Source organism: Bombina bombina, chromosome 2 (genome assembly GCF_027579735.1).
Source record: "Bombina bombina isolate aBomBom1 chromosome 2, aBomBom1.pri, whole genome shotgun sequence".
NCBI lineage: Eukaryota > Metazoa > Chordata > Amphibia > Anura > Bombinatoridae > Bombina > Bombina bombina.
Window position 1 is genome coordinate 940,337,279 of NC_069500.1, and position 21,274 is coordinate 940,358,552.

The window sequence follows — 21,274 nt, forward strand, 5'->3', positions numbered from 1 at the left end:
TGATACTGCCAGGTCAGAGGCCATCTAGAACCTGCTGGACAAAGGGATAAGCACAAGCTCTCCTTCCCTTACGGGGACCAAGCAGAAACTTTCATTCACATCGCCCAGAAGTACCTGGGACTCGGACTGTCAGGTAGTTGCGGAGGTATATTTTAGTCGCACGGCTAATATCTCCTCGGCTCGCCACCTGCAACAACTGTGTTTCTTACCTACCAGCTGGGCCGGGTCCCTTGCCTGATCTCTTTTTGGAGGCTGCCACTCCTGCTTGGATCATCTCCCCCTCCCACCGGTGCTGCGAGAGGGGGATGTTGTTAGACTTGTCCACACTGCGAGCGGCAGCTAAACTCCCACGGGAGGATCTGGGTCTGTGTCCCTTTCTTGCACGAGCGGATTGCCTTTGCCTGGACCCCGGGCTACTGTTCCTGGATACAAGGGGACTTATCCTGCTTCTGCGTCCCGGAACTGCTGCTCTCATACCCGCACCACACGGGAGTTGCTGTCTTCGTGCTGGGTTTCTCTGGCGGGCTCTGTTTTGGAGCGGCTTGCTTGGCTTCTAGATGCGGAGGGTTGGTTGTTTTCTTCCCACGGTTTGCCGCGGTCGCTCGAGCCTGTCCTACTTTCTCCCCTCGCTGGTATGGTGAGCAGGGGTTTTCCTTGGCGGCTGGTCTGATAGTGCGTTGAGGATCCGGCTGAACGTCACTTCAAATCAGCTCTGCTTCTCCCCTTCCCAGGAGTGTCTTTTACTGCTGCTGAAATTCAAGACATCGTTGCTGTTTGGGAAGTGTCTGAACTTGCCTCTGTACTTCGGAGGCTCTGTCCTGCAACCAATACACCATAAGGGACGAGGAAACGCTTTACCTGTGTAACCAAATACTTTAACAGGTCCCTTGAACGATGTCTGTCTGCAAGTAACTCTTTATTTGTTATTACTGGGACTGTTTTTTATTATTCTTTTTTTTCTAGTTGATTAAGGCTGCTCTTTTTTCCTCTCCTACTTGCTATCATATAAGAGGAGTTTTTTTTCCTATGGTTCTGATATAATTGTGCAGATCATAAGTATTGAATATTAATTATTGGTCCTAAAATCTCTCTTATTTAGATCGAACCCAGGCATACTGTTATTACATCCCTTAGTAGGATTTATATAGTGAGAAGGGAAGAGAGGGAAAAAAGGGGAAAAAAAGAGAAGAGAGAAATCATTTATTTGCCTATTCATTTATTTCTTCTCATCTGATATTAGATGGTTTTTTGTTTTTGTTCTTTGGGGTTTTTTTTTTTTTTTTTTGCTTTGTCTCTAGCAGTCTGGGGGATACACACAGTTACAAGTTAAAACTGAGACTTTTCTCTTTTTCTATTACTTTTTTAAACTTTTAAATTTTTGCTGAAAAGTTTTTTCTTATTTTTCTTTTGATAAGCAGGAAACTGCAGTTAAAAGTTGCCTCTTTCAACCGAATCTAGTATATTTACAGAGCTAATCAAGTAATATATACTCTGTTCAGTCTGATTCATCAGGTCTTGCATGAATAAGATTTAGGTCTTGAAACAAATGTCTAGGCCTTTCCTTGCTCAACCTTGATCTAAACCCTCTTCTGATCCATTCACCGTCAAAATATTGGCTGTAATAGCCCCCCCTTTTTTTTCCATGGTAGGCTCTAATAACTGACTTAAAGTCTTTATTCACTTTTTACACCCCTTTTTTTTCCCCTCCCCCTATCACCCACTTCCTATCACTCCCCTCCCCCCCCCTTTTTTTTTTTCTCTCTTTTTCTTCTTTTCTCCCTCACCTTTTCTAAGCACCTCACCTATTTACTTCGAAGCACGTAACAATTTCACTTCTACTACGCACAATTTTTTAGGGTCCCATCCACCACTCCTTCACTTTCACTGAATAGTTCAGTGCACTGATCACCATTTAATTACCTTTTTTTCACTTATTAATCACATGGATAAATTCTTATCCACTCACGCAAAAACTTCACCTTCAGTTATGGCAGCCCGCCAAAGGGAAAGGAGGAATAAGAACATTCTTGAGACTTTGGCAGATATACACACTGCTACCCCTAATCCGTCACATGCAGGGGAGCCGTTGGATATCCAGGCTTTGGTCTCTAACATATCTGATGCTTTGACCCCTAAATTTGATTCCCTTAGGATTGAAATTAAACAGGACATTACCTTGTTGTCTAAAGAGGTTAGACAATTCTCTGCTAGACTTTCAGAAGTAGAGCAGAGAACTTCTGATGTAGAAGACCTGACACTGAGTCATAACACCAAGCTAGAAGTTATGAATACCACTCTTTTAAAAATCCAGGGTAAACTAGAGGATTTAGAAAATCGTTCTCGGAGGAACAATTTTAGAGTTATTGGGGTACCGGAAGAAAACCAATATGATGACTTAAACAAATTATTAACGGTTACCATACCCCAACTCTTAAATATTCCACACTCGCACCCACAAATTATAGTAGAAAGGGTACATCGGTTAGGCTCATATACAGCTGACAAAGAGCACACAAGAACTAGACCCAGGCCTATTATAGCCAAAGTACTAAATTTCCAGGATAAAGTTACACTTCTACACTACTACCGTAAAAATCAGCCCATTTATTTGGGAGAGGCAAAAATTATGATTTTTCAAGACTTTTCTGCAGAAACTGCTGCAAAAAGAAGAGAGTTGGCCCCAATATGTACTAGATTAATTAATCAGGGGATTAGAGCTACTATAATTTACCCAGCCAGATTGAAGATCATGGTAGATGATCAAACGCATTTTTTTGATTCATCCAAAGAGGCTGAGAAATTTTGTACCAAGACCCTCCCACTGGAAAATAGGGGCTTGACATGATTCCTTTTAATGTTTCTAATACTCATCTATTAGTAACTAACTATGTGTAGAAGATGGTCCAACATGCTAAGGGGTTATTACTTGTGTGGGGGTTTTTTTTTTTTTTGTTTTTTGTTTTTTTGTTTTTTATTGTGTTTTGTTGTCTTTTTTTCCCTTATTCTCTTAAATGGCAGATATTTTAGGCAAATTTAAGCTGACCTCTTGGATTATTGGGGGTATCACTTCTCCTATTAAGCGAAAAACAATAATCTCGCACTTAAAAAAAATAAATACTAACATTGCCTTCTTGCAAGAAACCCACCTAAAACCAGAAGAAGTTTTAAAACTTAAATTTTCTTGGGTTAAAGAAGTCCTTTCATCCCCTAGCAAACACAGGAAAGGTGGGGTTGCAATTTTGCTTGGGAAAAAATTAAATTATCAGGTTCTCCACACTAAAACAGATACAGAGGGGAGGTTTCTTCTGGTGAAGATCAAACTAGATAAGGTGCTATTTACACTCTAACATTTATGCTCCTAATGTTTTCAATCCTCTTTTCTGGGAAACACTCCAAACTAATATCATGGCATATGCGGAAGGTTATCTTATAGTAGGAGGGGATTTCAACATGGCACCACAATATCCCTTAGATAGGCTCAGACAAAACTCTTCTAGCCCAAAAACCAAAAGAGATAACCTAGAGTCAAAACTATTTAATAGACTTTTTCAGAATCTCAGAGTTAGAGATCTCTGGAGGTCACAGAACCCCGATACCAGAGACTTTACATGTCTCTCTAAAGCCCATAAGTCACTCTCAAGGATCGATATCTTCCTTGTGGATGAAAGGCTATGTAAATCAAAAATCATCTCTGGGATTCTCCCTATATGCATTTCAGACCATGCCCCCATCTTTCTTGATTTTCAGCTTAATGATTTTGCTCCTAGGAGTTTGCGGTTCCATTTCCCCGCGTATATGGCAACAGATTTTAAGTTTAAAACTTGGCTTGTTTCTAAGTTTGAAGAATATGCTCTTTTTAATCATGAATACTCTGATCGGCCTACCATATTCTGGGAAACGGCGAAAGCTGTCCTCAGAGGGGAGATTTTAGCCTATGTCATTAATAGGACAAAGAAAGTCAAACTAAGAGAAAAGGAAATCCTGAGGTCAGTGTCCAATGCATATAATAATCATTTAATAGAGAAATCACCGGCTAGTTGGGCAAGGTATACTTTAATGTTACAGGAAAGGGATTCCTTTCTACTATATAGGACCTCCCAGCAAGACCTGAGACTTCAGGCTAAACTATTCAGATATGGTAATAAAACCGGGAAATTCCTGGCAAGACTAGTTAAGAGGGATAAAGGTTCTTCTTTGATTCTTTCATTACAAGATAGAGGTAAAAATTTAACAACTTCAGAGGAACTCCTAAAGACCTTTTCAGATTATTACCAAGACCTTTATTCCCTCAAAAATTCTAACTACTCTGAGCGTGAAGATTTCTGGAGCAAAATCTTGCACCCAACACTTACACATGAAAAGACCAAAATTCTTAATTCTCCAATTTCGGAGCTTGAAGTATTTAAAGCAATTCAGGATCTTTCATTGAATAAAGCCTCAGGCCCAGATGCTCTCCCTAATGAGTTTTATAAGATATTATCTCCGGTAATTGTTTCTCACTTAACCTCATTATATAACGATATGTATATCAAGGGTAGTCAGCCCTCCTCCAGCTTTACTGCCTCCTATACTACTTTAATTCTAAAACAAGGGAAGGATCCTGAAAAAAAGGAATCATACAGGCCTATAGCCTTATTAAATACAGACTATAAAATATTCACCTCCATTTTAGCATCTAGGCTTCAGTCCCTTCTCCCTACCATCATACATAAGGATCAGGCTGGATTCATGTTCCAACGTAATTCTTCGGCTAAAATAAGAGAAGTTTTTCTCACCATCGATTATTTTAGAACTAGGGAGGGGTTGGGGGGTGGGGAGAGGGGGGACACCTCGGACTTAGCGATTATTGCAATAGATGCAGAAAAAGCTTTTGACTCAGTCCATTATGACCACTTATTCTATTCCCTTCAACGCTTTGGTCTGAATGGTAGTTTTCTCAAATGTATTACTAATTTATATAACTCTGCCTCTACAAGGATGTTAGTCAATGGATTGATTTCTTCGGATATACCCCTTAAAAGAGGTACCCGGCAGGGATGTCCCCTCTCCCCCCTCCTCTTCAACCTCTCCATCGAACCTTTTGCTATTTACGTCAGACATCATCTTGAAGGGATCAGGATAGGTAAGAAGGAAATGAAAATTGCTTTGTATGCGGATGATATCCTTATCTATATTAGAAACACCTATTCTAATATCCCAAAACTTCTTTCGACTATAGATCAGTTTGGATCCTTTTCCGGGTATAAGGTGAATACTACCAAATCTGAACTTATGTGGATTAAATACCCCAACAAGCCCCCGGTAAACATACCATTTAGGATTGTCTCCGAATCTTTTAGATATCTGGGTATTGTAATCTCTCCCGACCCTGACATGTGGTATCGTCTTAATATCTCACCGATATTAAATAAAATAAAGGAGAGTTTGAAGAATTGGCATAATCTCCCCTTATCTCTATCAGGCCGAATAGCTCTATATAAGATGGTCTGCCTTCCCAAATTTCTTTACGTTCTCCAAAACACTCCATTGATTCTTAAGAGAAATGATATTCTAAAGATCAATTCTGCTCTGAGTTACTTCATCTGGCAAAGTAAAAAACCCAGAATCTCATTAGCTAAACTTTCCCTCCCTAGAAAATTTGCAGGGCTGGCTTTACCAGATCTTAAAATTTATAATTATGCTTTTCTTGTGCGTCTAGTGATGGATTGGATTTTCAGTAAAGACTATGTCACAGATAACGAATTGGAAAAAAATGTAATTGCTCCATTCCTGCCTTCAGCAATAATCCATTGTAATTCTAGTGTACTACCTAATGAGGTGAAAAAAATGAGAACTATATTTAATCCGCTTCAGGTCTGGCGAAAAGTTACTAAATTAATGGATCTAGACTATGGGGTATCTAAATATATGCCATTAATAGGTAATCCACAATTTCAAGCAGGACTCCAAACATCACCCTTTCAAAGGTGGTCTATGCTAGGCCTACATAATGTTTTTCAATTATTAGATTCTGATAACAAGTGTATTAAAACGTTTAGTTCCCTTCGTGAGGAGTTCAATTTACCTCAAAAGGATTTTTACGCGTATCTACAAGCAAGACACTTTCTATTTGATCTAACAAATAAGTTCGGCTGGAATTGGACTTTAGGACACATGGAAAACTGGCTTGTGTTAGCCAAAAATGGACACATGTCAGTTTCCCCTTGCTATCAAACCTTGAGTTCTTTAAAGGGTACCATTAATTTGGAAAATATTTCTTCAAAATGGGCCACAGTTTTGTTTAGCTCTCCGCAGAACCATGTCAATACTGATTTCATTCAATATTCAATCTCTGCAGTAACACAAACTACTCTCTCCGCTACGTGGAGAGAATCTCATATCAAGCTACTTTTTATGACATATTTTACTCCTGATAAAGGTTTCAGATATGGAAATCTCAGCTTTCATACTTGTCCTAGATGTTCACTACTAGCGGCTAACCTTGTACATATGCTATGGGAGTGTCCAGGGATTAGACAATTCTGGCTTAAGTTACAATATTGGCTTAATAATAAATTGGGGATTTCCCCTCTGACATTAAAATTGACATATATATTGTTCCTTCAGTAGGACTCAAAAAATCAGCATGTAAACCATAGATTGGTTAACATGGCCATCTTAGCGGCTAGATACCTAATTTTTAAAAAATGGAAAAGCAAGAAGACCCCCAGTATTCCGGAGGTCAAGAATTGTCTGAAAAAACAATGTATCCTAGAGCAGGTCGATACCAACTTAACTGATGAACAAGACATTTCTGTATTCTTTTCAAAATGGTCATCTTTTATCAAAACCCTTTCCCCTAATGAAATTGATTATTTAATTTATCCATTTCGAAATTCTGAACTTGTACTGTTAAAGCTTTGGTAAACAGTTCTATGCCATTTATGTTCATTCATCTTATCTCCCTTTCTTTTTTTTTTTTTTTTTTTTTTTTTGTTTGTTTGTCCGTTTGTTTGGTTTTTTTTATGTTTGTGGATTTGTTTTGAGTTGAGGGGTGTCCCCCATATTGGGTTATGTGGAGCTACTAGAAAAAGTTAGAGGTTCTATTTTTTGCACATCGGGCAAAATCAGTTATCTGCCCTAGAGAAATTGTTGTTTCTTTTTTTTTTGTTTAAGACATGTTGGTATTTATTTATTTTTCTACTTTTTTGCTTTATCTGCAATGTCTGGATTTATTTGTACTATGCCTATTACGATACCAGATGTAATTAATTCATTTGTTTTGTATACTTATTTTGAACCTCAACAATAAAAAAAAAAAAAAAAAAAAAAAAAGAAATGAACCGCTTCCTATTGATGAAGGGAGTTAATTTACAATCTCCTGTCACATGCCTAACAGTGCCTGCATTCTTTAACAATCACTCAGGATTATGTAAAGTCCAATTAATAAATTGCAGAGAGCTCAACGACTCTGAAGTGCCAGCCTCCTAGCCCCAGAAGACAATAGGCACTTACTTGCATCTAGCCGTCCGGCAGGAGGACCGCTCACACAACGTGGAAGGACAACAACTCCTTACAGAGGTCTGTGAAACAGAAAGATCAGAGCAAACCTACTCAGGCTTTCTATACTAGGGCAGCAAACATGTTAGGAAAACTCAGTAAGGCCCACCTCACAAGTTCCTAACTGCTTTAAAGCCACCAATGCCCTACGGCTATATCCAATCTTGAGAGATAAAGTCAGAGCAAACCTACTCTGGCTTTCAAAATAATAAAATCTTAATTAAAGAGAAATAAATCCATTCTTCTTCAGTAACCAAAAACTTCACATCTTCCTTGTACTGAAGGCAAAGAAAATGACTGGGGGTTGTGGGAAGGGAAGTGATACTTAACAGCTTTGCTGTGGTGCTCTTTGCCTCCATCTGCTGGCCAGGAGTGATATTCCCAACAGTAATTGATGATCCCGTGGACTCGCTGTGTCATTAGAAAGAAACATTATTACAACTAGCATTATTTTAGTGTTAAGCGTTACTTTATAAACACATAAAACTTTTTTTTTTCCTTTTAGATAATTTTTCAAGTGAAATCTGGATTTTTAACACAATTCTGTACCTTTAAAAGCAAAATAAGCATGTGACAATATTGTCATTGATTTTATATTTCTACATGAAGCAATAGACAAATGTGAACTATAAATGCAACAGCAAAAATACAAAAGGTGACAAGCTGACTATACCTCATCCTCCTCTATGGTTTTGGCCGCAAGGAAGAAGCAGCTAATTGCAATGCACCGCAAGTATTTTGGACGGGCCTGACAAATAATAAAAAGACACAACAAAATAGTTATAGAGCTGTAAAACAGTTGTGTGTGAAGTAAAACTTTCTTCACAGAAATGCCAAGACACAAAAAATCACATGTAATAGTTATGACATCATCAGCATTGCGTGTCACTTTTTTTTTCTTTGTTAGAACAGTAGTTACCAATTCGCCTTTTCAAGAAACCTCTGTCAAGATGTGGTTTAAATTGCATTATATAATTCAGTAGATAAGCATTAGTAGGGAGTGCACCACTGGCTGATGAAAGGCAATTTGTTTCAAATTAAAGGGACATGAAACCCCAAATTTTTCTTTTAGGATTTAGGTAAAACATTCCATTTTAAACAACTTTCCAGTTTACTTCTATTATCAAATTTGTTTCATTCTCTTGGTACCATTTGTTGAAGGAGCAGCAATGTACTACTGGTTTCTAATTGAACACATGGGTGAGCAAATGACAATCGGTATATATATGCAGCCACCAATCAGCAGCTAGAACCTAGGTCATTTGCTGCTCCTGAGCTTACCTAGATAAATCATTCAGCAAACGATAACAAGAGAAGGAAGTCTCCATGTTTAAAGGGACATCATAGTCAAACTTGAAATGTGCATGAGTGCATTTTAGTTTTAAAGCAATGCATTTGCACACAGTATACTTGCATTAGCAAAAAAGCTCCTAGTAAAAGCTATCACTGTCTCAGGGGCATACTTAAATATGCTGTGAATGCTCAGTCTACGAGTTTTAAACACCATGTCTGTGCCTTATATGATGTAAAATATGTCAATTGTGACATGATTACATTCCACCGCTGGCTCTCTGAGTAGGCACAGTGTTTAAAGGGACATTCCAGCCTAAATTGGAATACACAGATGCATTTCATTGTTGAATAGAGGCATGTTTGCAATATACATGTATTGGCAAAATTGTTTCTTGTAAAAGCTATAGCAGTGTTAAGAGTGTAGTTACGTATGCTCCCTGAACAGCATTTAGAACACAGCACTTGCTAAGAGAACCTAAGGTGCTAGTATCATCTGGCAATGTTTCAATTTACATAAATACTGACTGACATACAAGCCCCCACTGGCTTTCTTAGCAGCTGCAGTATTTAAGATGCTGGTGCACTGGGAATATCTAGCTATGCTTCACATGCACCTGCAGAGAAAAATGCTAACACTAAAACAAACAGTGATAACTTTTACTAGAAGCATTTGCCATTATATGTTTATTGTACATTTGTTTCTGTCCAAAGATATAATTCATCTATGTGCGTTTCAGTTTTGACAGGAATGTCCCTTCAAATAAAGAAGTGCATCATGTGTGTGTATACCACTGAAACAGCTCTACTTGTGGTCAAAATTGAAATTTACAGTGGACTATAATGTCCCTTTAATCTAAGCAGGCCTTATTTGGTTAGTTTATAGTTTCAGCTTAATTCTACACATATAAGGATTCCAGGTGCTAACAGGAGAATATTCCTATCTTTAAAGGGATATGAAACAGTGCTCCTTTAGTTAAAAACAGAATTTATGTTTACCTGATAAATTACTTTCTCCAACGGTGTGTCCGGTCCACGGCGTCATCCTTACTTGTGGGATATTCTCTTCCCCAACAGGAAATGGCAAAGAGCCCAGCAAAGCTGGTCACATGATCCCTCCTAGGCTCCGCCTTCCCCAGTCATTCGACCGACGTAAAGGAGGAATATTTGCATAGGAGAAATCATATGATACCGTGGTGACTGTAGTTAAAGAAAATAAATTATCAGACCTGATTAAAAAAACCAGGGCGGGCCGTGGACCGGACACACCGTTGGAGAAAGTAATTTATCAGGTAAACATAAATTCTGTTTTCTCCAACATAGGTGTGTCCGGTCCACGGCGTCATCCTTACTTGTGGGAACCAATACCAAAGCTTTAGGACACGGATGAAGGGAGGGAGCAAATCAGGTCACCTAGATGGAAGGCACCACGGCTTGCAAAACCTTTCTCCCAAAAATAGCCTCAGAAGAAGCAAAAGTATCAAATTTGTAAAATTTAGAAAAAGTGTGCAGTGAAGACCAAGTCGCTGCCTTACATATCTGATCAACAGAAGCCTCGTTCTTGAAGGCCCATGTGGAAGCCACAGCTCTAGTGGAATGAGCTGTGATTCTTTCAGGAGGCTGCCGTCCGGCAGTCTCGTAAGCCAATCTGATGATGCTTTTAATCCAAAAAGAGAGAGAGGTAGAAGTTGCTTTTTGACCTCTCCTTTTACCAGAATAAACAACAAACAAAGAAGATGTTTGTCTAAAATCCTTTGTAGCATCTAAATAGAATTTTAGAGCACGAACTACATCCAAATTGTGCAACAAACGTTCCTTCTTTGAAACTGGATTCGGACACAAAGAAGGCACGACTATCTCCTGGTTAATGTTTTTGTTAGAAACAACTTTCGGAAGAAAACCAGGTTTAGTACGTAAAACCACCTTATCTGCATGGAACACCAGACAAGGGGGAGAACACTGCAGAGCAGATAATTCTGAAACTCTTCTAGCAGAAGAAATTGCAACCAGAAACAAAACTTTCCAAGATAATAACTTAATATCAACGGAATGTAAGGGTTCAAACGGAACCCCCTGAAGAACTGAAAGAACTAAATTGAGACTCCAAGGAGGAGTCAAAGGTTTGTAAACAGGCTTGATTCTAACCAGAGCCTGAACAAAGGCTTGAACATCTGGCACAGCTGCCAGCTTTTTGTGAAGTAACACAGACAAGGCAGAAATCTGTCCCTTCAAAGAACTTGCAGATAATCCTTTCTCCAAACCTTCTTGAAGAAAGGATAGAATCTTAGGAATTTTTACCTTGTCCCAAGGGAATCCTTTAGATTCACACCAACAGATATATTTTTTCCATATTTTGTGGTAGATTTTTCTAGTTACAGGCTTTCTGGCCTGAACAAGAGTATCAATGACAGAATCTGAGAACCCTCGCTTTGATAAGATCAAGCGTTCAATCTCCAAGCAGTCAGTTGGAGTGAGACCAGATTCGGATGTTCGAACGGACCTTGAACAAGAAGGTCTCGTCTCAAAGGTAGCTTCCATGGTGGAGCCGATGACATATTCACCAGGTCTGCATACCAAGTCCTGCGTGGCCACGCAGGAGCTATCAAGATCACCGATGCCCTCTCCTGATTGATCCTGGCTACCAGCCTGGGGATGAGAGGAAACGGCGGGAATACATAAGCTAGTTTGAAGGTCCAAGGTGCTACTAGTGCATCTACTAGAGTCGCCTTGGGATCCCTGGATCTGGACCCGTAGCAAGGAACCTTGAAGTTCTGACGAGAGGCCATCAGATCCATGTCTGGAATGCCCCACAATTGAGTAATTTGGGCAAAGATTTCCGGATGGAGTTCCCACTCCCCCGGATGAAATGTCTGACGACTCAGAAAATCCGCTTCCCAATTTTCCACTCCTGGGATGTGGATTGCAGACAAGTGGCAGGAGTGAGTCTCCGCCCATTGGATGATTTTGGTCACTTCTTCCATCGCCAGGGAACTCCTTGTTCCCCCCTGATGGTTGATGTACGCAACAGTCGTCATGTTGTCTGATTGAAACCGTATGAAATTGGCCTTTGCTAGCTGAGGCCAAGCCTTGAGAGCATTGAATATCGCTCTCAGTTCCAGAATATTTATCGGGAGAAGAGATTCTTCCCGAGACCAAAGACCCTGAGCTTTCAGGGGTCCCCAGACCGCGCCCCAGCCCACCAGACTGGCGTCGGTCGTGACAATGACCCACTCTGGTCTGCGGAAGCTCATCCCCTGTGACAGGTTGTCCAGGGACAGCCACCAACGGAGTGAATCTCTGGTCCTCTGATCTACTTGTATCGTCGGAGACAAGTCTGTATAGTCCCCATTCCACTGACTGAGCATGCACAGTTGTAATGGTCTTAGATGAATTCGCGCAAAAGGAACTATGCCCATTGCCGCTACCATCTCCGTGTGAGCCTTTGCTTGTGGAAGGGACGACGCTTGAATCAGAATGTCGTCCAAGTAAGGTACTACTGCAATGCCCCTTGGTCTTAGCACCGCTAGAAGGGACCCTAGTACCTTTGTGAAAATTCTTGGAGCAGTGGCTAATCCGAACGGAAGTGCCACAAACTGGTAATGCTTGTCCAGGAATGCGAACCTTAGGAACCGATGATGTTCCTTGTGGATAGGAATATGTAGATACGCATCCTTTAAATCCACCGTGGTCATGAATTGACCTTCCTGGATGGAAGGAAGAATTGTTCGAATGGTTTCCATTTTGAACGATGGAACCTTGAGAAACTTGTTTAGGATCTTGAGATCTAAGATTGGTCTGAATGTTCCCTCTTTTTTGGGAACTACGAACAGATTGGAGTAGAACCCCATCCCTTGTTCTCCTAATAGAACAGGATGAATCACTCCCATTTTTAACAGGTCTTCTACACAATGTAAGAATGCCTGTTTTTTTTTATGTGGTCTGAAGACAATTGAGACCTGTGGAACCTCCCCCTTGGGGGAAGCCCCTTGAATTCCAGAAGATAACCTTGGGAGACTATTTCTAGTGCCCAAGGATCCAGAACATCTCTTGCCCAAGCCTGAGCGAAGAGAGAGAGTCTGCCCCCCACCAGATCCGGTCCCGGATCGGGGGCCAACATCTCATGCTGTCTTGGTAGCAGTGGCAGGTTTCTTGGTCTGCTTTCCTTTGTTCCAGCCTTGCATTGGCCTCCAGGCTGGCTTGGCTTGAGAAGTATTACCCTCTTGCTTAGAGGACGTAGCACTTGGGGCTGGTCCGTTTCTGCGAAAGGGACGAAAATTAGGTTTATTTTTGGCTTTGAAAGACCTATCCTGAGGAAGGGCATGGCCCTTGCCCCCAGTGATATCAGAGATAATCTCTTTCAAGTCAGGGCCAAACAGCGTTTTCCCCTTGAAAGGAATGTTAAGCAATTTGTTCTTGGAAGACGCATCCGCTGACCAAGATTTTAGCCAAAGCGCTCTGCGCGCCACAATAGCAAAACCAGAATTTTTCGCCGCTAACCTAGCCAATTGCAAAGTGGCGTCTAGGGTGAAAGAATTAGCCAAGTTGAGAGCATGAATTCTGTCCATAATCTCCTCATAAGAAGAAGAATTATTATTGAGCGCCTTTTCTAGTTCATCGAACCAGAAACACGCTGCTGTAGTGACAGGAACAATGCATGAAATTGGTTGTAGAAGGTAACCTTGCTGAACAAACATCTTTTTAAGCAAACCTTCTAATTTTTTATCCATAGGATCTTTGAAAGCACAACTATCTTCTATGGGTATAGTGGTGCGTTTGTTTAGAGTAGAAACCGCCCCCTCGACCTTGGGGACTGTCTGCCATAAGTCCTTTCTGGGGTCGACCATAGGAAACAATTTTTTAAATATGGGGGGAGGGACGAAAGGTATACCGGGCCTTTCCCATTCTTTATTTACAATGTCCGCCACCCGCTTGGGTATAGGAAAAGCTTCGGGGGGCCCCGGGACCTCTAGGAACTTGTCCATTTTACATAATTTCTCTGGAATGACCAAATTCTCACAATCATCCAGAGTAGATAACACCTCCTTAAGCAGAGCGCGGAGATGTTCCAATTTAAATTTAAATGTAATCACATCAGGTTCAGCTTGTTGAGAAATTTTCCCTGAATCTGAAATTTCTCCCTCAGACAAAACCTCCCTGGCCCCCTCAGACTGGTGTAGGGGCACTTCAGAACCAATATCATCAGCGTCCTCATGCTCTTCAGTATTTTCTAAAACAGAGCAGTCGCGCTTTCGCTGATAAGTGGGCATTTTGGCTAAAATGTTTTTGATAGAATTATCCATTACAGCCGTTAATTGTTGCATAGTAAGGAGTATTGGCGCACTAGATGTACTAGGGGCCTCCTGTGTGGGCAAGACTGGTGTAGACGAAGGAGGGGATGATGCAGTACCATGCTTACTCCCCTCACTTGAGGAATCATCTTGGGCATCATTTTCTCTAAATTTTGTGTCACATAAATCACATCTATTTAAATGAGAAGGAACCTTGGCTTCCCCACATACAGAACACAGTCTATCTGGTAGTTCAGACATGTTAAACAGGCATAAACTTGATAACAAAGTACAAAAAACGTTTTAAAATAAAACCGTTACTGTCACTTTAAATTTTAAACTGAACACACTTTATTACTGCAAATGTGAAAAAGTATGAAGGAATTGTTCAAAATTCACCAAAATTTCACCACAGTGTCTTAAAGCCTTAAGAGTATTGCACACCAAATTTGGAAACTTTAACCCTTAAAATAACGGAACCGGAGCCGTTTTTATATTTAACCCCTTTACAGTCCCTGGTATCTGCTTTGCTGAGACCCAACCAAGCCCAAAGGGGAATACGATACCAAATGACGCCTTCAGAAAGTCTTTTCTATGTATCAGAGCTCCTCACACATGCATCTGCATGTCATGCTTCCCAAAAACAAGTGCGCAATAGAGGCGCGAAAATGAGACTCTGCCTATGATTAGGGAAAGCCCCTAGAGAATAAGGTGTCCAATACAGTGCCTGCCGGTTATTTTACATAGTTCCCAAGATTAAAATAATTCCTCAAGGCTATGGGGTATAAAATATGCTTATATATAAATCGTTTTAGCCCAGAAAATGTCTACAGTCTTAAAAGCCCTTGTGAAGCCCTTTTTTTCTTTATGTAATAAAAAATGGCTTACCGGATCCCATAGGGAAAATGACAGCTTCCAGCATTACATCGTCTTGTTAGAAATGTGTCATACCTCAAGCAGCAAAAGTCTGCTCACTGTTTCCCCCAACTGAAGTTAATTCCTCTCAACAGTCCTGTGTGGAAACAGCCATCGATTTTAGTAACGGTTGCTAAAATCATTTTCCTCTTACAAACAGAAATCTTCATCTCTTTTCTGTTTCAGAGTAAATAGTACATACCAGCACTATTTTAAAATAACAAACTCTTGATTGAATAATAAAAACTACAGTTAAACACTAAAAAACTCTAAGCCATCTCCGTGGAGATGTTGCCTGTACAACGGCAAAGAGAATGACTGGGGAAGGCGGAGCCTAGGAGGGATCATGTGGCCAGCTTTGCTGGGCTCTTTGCCATTTCCTGTTGGGGAAGAGAATATCCCACAAGTAAGGATGACGCCGTGGACCGGACACACCTATGTTGGAGAAATAAAACATGTTAAATCAAAGTTAGGGTGACCATATTGCCGCTTTAAAAGGGACAAATATGAAAAATACATATGTTAGGGCTGTTTCCAGGGCTGTTTAAAGAAATGTTTTTTATAAGAACTCTGGCATATGCATTTTACATATGTGTCCTTTTTCAAGCAGCAATATGGTCACCCTAATCAAAGTAAACATAAAAAGAAACAGATTGTTTTAAAAACGGCAAACAATTTACTTTTTTTTGCTAAATAAGCACTTCACAGTGTATATGTAGCCAGTGCCCATGGCTAAATAAGAAAGATTACATTACAGAAATTAGGTTTCATGGCCACATGATTTTTGCTTCAAAAGTCCTATACTGGACATGGGCAATAAATTAATTGTAGCTAGCAGATAGGTGTCTCCTAGCAGCACTTCAAAGGGAAAACTGCAATTCTACATTCTTGTAGAGACCACGGCCTCCTTTTGGGTTTGTGACAGGAAGTAATAGACACAGTGTTCTGTCAGAAGACCGAATTCATCAGACTAGGGAACTTTCCGTCAGCTGTCTGATAAAAAATATGCATTGCGCATGCGCTGCTCTTAGTCATAGCATTCCAATGCCACTATGTCACAGCCCATCAGAACAGTTAACGGAACAGCCGCACACACTAACAACATTTCTGTATTGAAAGTTCTGCAAGTGGGAAAGTAATAGGAATCAGCTGTAGTTTCCCCCTGTATCTCTGCTCAGATGTTGTACTGAGGGTCAATAGGTGGAGCTGTTACCTGAATTTATATCTGGAATGATGGAGACTTGGAAGTGGCAAAACAGCGGGAAGAAATATTGTTTCCGTATAGCTAAAACGTTTGTATGTTGGAATCCTGGATGAGTGTCTCATTTCTGACAGACACAAAGAGATTTTAATGCTGGAAAGTATTGGGGGAACGCAGAGTTTTTAAACTTACATTTTTTTCTTTAGGGAGTCTGTTCTATGTAAATTAATAGTAACATGGTACAGTAACATAAGTAGAGACATGGGAAATGAGGGTGTGGGAGAACAGTATAAAAGAGCAGTTTGTTTTTCTTTTCACTATTTTTTTGTTTTGTTAGAAGAAAAAACAAAGTCTCCATCATTCCAGATATAAATTCAGGTAACAGCTCCACCTATTGACCCTCGGTACAACATCCAAGCAGAGATACAGAGGGAAACTACAGCTGATTCCTATTACTTTCCCACTTGCAGCACTTTCAATGCAGAAATGCTGTTAGTGCGCATGGCTGTTGCATTAACTGTTCTGATGGGCTGTGACATAGTGGCATTGGAATGCTATGACTAAGAGCAGCGCATGCGCGGTGCATATTTTTTATCAGACAGCAGACAGAACGTCACTTCCGTTCGCTAGTCTGATGAATTCACTCTTCTGACAGAACAAGGGTACAAATAAAATTTTAAAAAAAGTAATAAAGGATAAAATCCTTTTCTAAAATAATGATAATGCATATTGCAATGACTTTTATTACGTATAACCCTCTCTTTAGTGCTTTTTTATTATGGCAATGAAACAGACTGTTTTATATCCCTTTAAATTACAATATAGGAGGTACAGCTTTGGGAGGCAGCTATTTATACCACAGATCTTTCACCGTGTACATTAAAGGGACAGTAAACACTTTTTAATTTAAAGACATTTCTTTTTTTCTTGCTATAGAATAATGTTAGATACATTTAATTATATTTTAAAACAAATTAACACTCTTACTGCAACTGTTTTTCATTTCTACCTCTTCCTCTACCTACCACTTGCCTTACTTGGGTGAGCCAATCTGGGCTTGAGTCAGCCACACCGTTCCTTCTAAGGTGTGCATGTGTGTGTGTCGGTGCGCACAGACCTTTACATTCCAACGCACACGGTTTGTTACAAGTGTGCACAGCACAAGAAGGAGTTTTATTATTGTTTTTAATGGGGATCTTTTTTTTTTTTTTGCACTAACCTACGCTATATTCCTTAACTAACCTGCACTAGATATTTAGCAGAGGAAGCATAGGAGATGGGTGGGATATGTGAGGCTGCCCTCTAAAAGGATTTACCGCCCTCGTCAGACTGTAGCTTGTAAGTGACTGACAGGACAGCATAGGATTTTGGAACCAGAGTTTGAGATCCCAGCTGCTAAGGTAAGGGAAGATGAACACTTGAAACACTGGGTGAGTGCAATATGAAATTTCTACTTTCACTTGGTCTGTTGTTGAAGTAGCTATCTGCTTCATGGTATAGCTAGATAGCATCATTTTGTTTTATTTAAAAAATATCACCTAGGAGATCTGCTACACATGCTTGATGTTGTCAGAGCTCTCACAGTTTCTGTGTGTGTTTAAAAAGTAAGATGACCAGACAACACCTCCATTAATGCACAGACAGGGAAGGCCAATCCCTTATAAGCAAATATTTAGAGTGAGTCCAGCCAATAATCAAAATAAAAATTACCTTTATTAATCCATGTGGGTCATGATACAGTCAGTCAGACAACCCTTCAAGCCATACAGGCCCTTAATCATGTCTGTGTCGCTCGGAACTTCATCTGACTGTATCTTGACTCACATGGATTCATAAAGGTCATTTTTATTTTTGGCTGGACTCACTCTATATGTGTTCCTTTCTGTGCATGTTTATTTGTAAGTGTATGTGAGTGTTTCTCTGCACAAATTTGTGTGTGTCTGTGAGTGTTTCTCTGCGTGAGTGTGTTTGTGTGAGTGAGAGTTTCTGTGTGAGAGAGATAGAATGTGTGATTGTTTCTGTGTGTGTGTTTGTGCATGAGAAAGTGCTTCTCTGTTTATGCGTGTGAGTCTGTGTTTGAGAGAGAGAGAGAGAGAGAGAGAGTGTTTCTGTGTGTGTGACTGAGAGAAAGTGTTTCTCTGTGTGAGTGAGTGCTTCTCTGTGTATGCGTGTGAGTAAAGAGAGTGTTTCTTTGTGCGAGTTAGAAGTTCTTCTGTGCGTATTTCTCTGTGTTAGTGTTTGCCTGTATGTGTGAGAGAGTGTGTTTGTGTGACTGTTGGTCTGTTTTTTCTTTGTGTGAATGTGGGGGTTTGTGAATTTTTAAGTGTTTCTCTAAGTATTTTTTACTACCTTTACAACATTTTCAAGTTTGACTACACTGAAGAATAAAGTGCGCACACATTTTAGTCACTTGCCAAATTTTTACACACACTGCTCATAAAAACATAATTTATGCTTACCTGATAAATTTATTTCTCTTGTAGTGTATCCAGTCCACGGATCATCCATTACTTGTGGGATATTCTCCTTCCCAACAGGAAGTTGCAAGAGGATCACCCACAGCAGAGCTGCTATATAGCTCCTCCCCTCACTGCCATAGCCAGTCATTCGACCGAAACAAGACGAGAAAGGAGAAACCATAGGGTGCAGTGGTGACTGTAGTTTAATTAAAATTTAGACCTACCTTAAAAGGACAGGGCGGGCCGTGGACTGGATACACTACAAGAGAAATAAATTTATCAGGTAAGCATAAATTATGTTTTCTCTTGTTAAGTGTATCCAGTCCACGGATCATCCATTACTTGTGGGATACCAATACCAAAGCTAAAGTACACGGATGATGGGAGGGACAAGGCAGGAACTTAAAACGGAAGGAACCACTGCCTGTAGAACCTTTCTCCCAAAAACAGCCTCCGAAAAAGTGTCAAATTTGTAAAATTTTGAAAAGGTGTGAAGCGAAGACCAAGTCGCAGCCTTGCAAATCTGTTCAACAGAGGCCTCATTTTTAAAGGCCCAGGTGGAAGCCACAGCTCTAGTAGAATGAGCTGTAATCCTTTCAGGGGGCTGCTGTCCAGCAGTCTCATAGGCTAAGCGTATTATGCTCCGAAGCCAAAAGGAGAGAGAGGTTGTCGAAGCTTTTTGACCTCTCCTCTGTCCAGAGTAAACGACAAACAGGGCAGATGTTTGACGAAAATCTTTAGTAGCCTGTAAGTAAAACTTCAAGGCACGGACTACGTCCAGATTATGCAAAAGACGTTCCTTCTTTGAAGAAGGATTAGGACACAATGATGGAACAACAATCTCTTGATTGATATTCCTGTTAGAAACCACCTTAGGTAAAAACCCAGGTTTGGTACGCAGAACTACCTTGTCTGAATGAAAAATCAGATAAGGAGAATCACAATGTAAGGCAGATAACTCAGAGATTCTTCGAGCCGAGGAAATAGCCATCAAAAACAGAACTTTCCAAGATAAAAGTTTAATATCAATGGAATGAAGGGGTTCAAACGGAACTCCCTGAAGAACTTTAAGAACCAAGTTTAAGCTCCACGGGGGAGCAACAGTTTTAAACACAGGCTTAATCCTAACCAAAGCCTGACAAAATGCCTGGACGTCTGGAACTTCTGCCAGACGCTTGTGCAAAAGAATAGACAGAGCAGAGATCTGTCCTTTTAAAGAACTAGCTGATAAGCCTTTGTCCAAACCCTCTTGGAGAAAGGACAATATCCTAGGAATCCTAACCTTACTCCATGAGTAACTCTTGGATTCACACCAATAAAGATATTTACGCCATATCTTATGGTAGATTTTCCTGGTGACAGGTTTCCGAGCCTGTATTAAGGTATCAATGACTGACTCGGAGAAGCCACGCCTTGATAGAATCAAGCATTCAATCTCCATGCAGTCAGTCTCAGAGAAATTAGATTTGGATGACTGAAAGGACCTTGTATTAGAAGGTCCTGCCTCAGAGGCAGAGTCCATGGTGGAAGAGATGACATGTCCACTAGGTCTGCATACCAGGTCCTGCGTGGCCACGCAGGCGCTATCAGAATCACTGATGCTCTCTCCTGTTTGATTTTGGCAATCAGTCGAGGGAGCAGAGGAAACGGTGGAAACACATAGGCCAGGTTGAAGAACCAAGGAGCTGCTAGAGCATCTATCAGCGTTGCTCCCGGGTCCCTGGACCTGGATCCGTAAACAAGGAAGCTTGGCGTTCTGGCGAGACGCCATGAGATCCAGTTCTGGTTTGCCCCAACGATGGACCAGTTGAGCAAACACCTCCGGATGGAGTTCCCACTCCCCCGGATGAAAAGTCTGACGACTTAGAAAATCCGCCTCCCAGTTCTTTACGCCTGGGATGTGGATTGCTGACAGGTGGCAAGAGTGAGACTCTGCCCAGCGAATTATCTTTGAGACTTCTAACATCGCTAGGGAACTCCTGGTTCCCCCTTGATGGTTGATGTAAGCCACAGTCGTGATGTTGTCCGACTGAAATCTGATGAACCTCAGTGTTGCTAACTGAGGCCAAGCTAGAAGAGCATTGAATATTGCTCTTAACTCCAGAATATTTATTGGGAGGAGTTTCTCCTCCTGAGTCCACGATCCCTGAGCCTTCAGGGAGTTCCAGACTGCGCCCCAACCTAGAAGGCTGGCATCTGTTGTTACAATCGTCCAATCTGGCCTGCGAAAGGTCATACCCTTGTACAGATGGACCCGAGAAAGCCACCAGAGAAGAGAATCTCTGGTCTCTTGATCCAGATTTAATAGAAGGGACAAATCTGAGTAATCCCCATTCCACTGACTTAGCATGCATAATTGCAGCGGTCTGAGATGCAGGCGCGCAAATGGCACTATGTCCATTGCCGCTACCATTAAGCCGATTACTTCCATGCACTGAGCCACTGACAGGCGTGGAATGGAATGAAGGACACGACAAGCATTTAGAAGTTTTGATAACCTGGACTCCGTCAGGTAAATTTTCATCTCTACAGAATCTATAAGAGTCCCTAGGAAGGAAACTCTTGTGAGTGGTGATAGAGAA

General features: G+C 40.8%; 1 protein-coding gene across 1 annotated transcript in view; it reads right to left on the bottom strand.

The window, feature by feature from the left end:
• CCNI (cyclin I) overlaps positions 1 to 21,274 on the bottom strand; it is a 183,434-nt gene that overhangs the window by 48,500 nt on the left and 113,660 nt on the right. Inside the window, exon 4 of the mRNA XM_053703414.1 lies at positions 8,213 to 8,287. Within this exon, the coding sequence (XP_053559389.1) occupies positions 8,213 to 8,287 (75 nt within the window). The remainder of the gene's footprint in view (positions 1 to 8,212; positions 8,288 to 21,274) is intronic.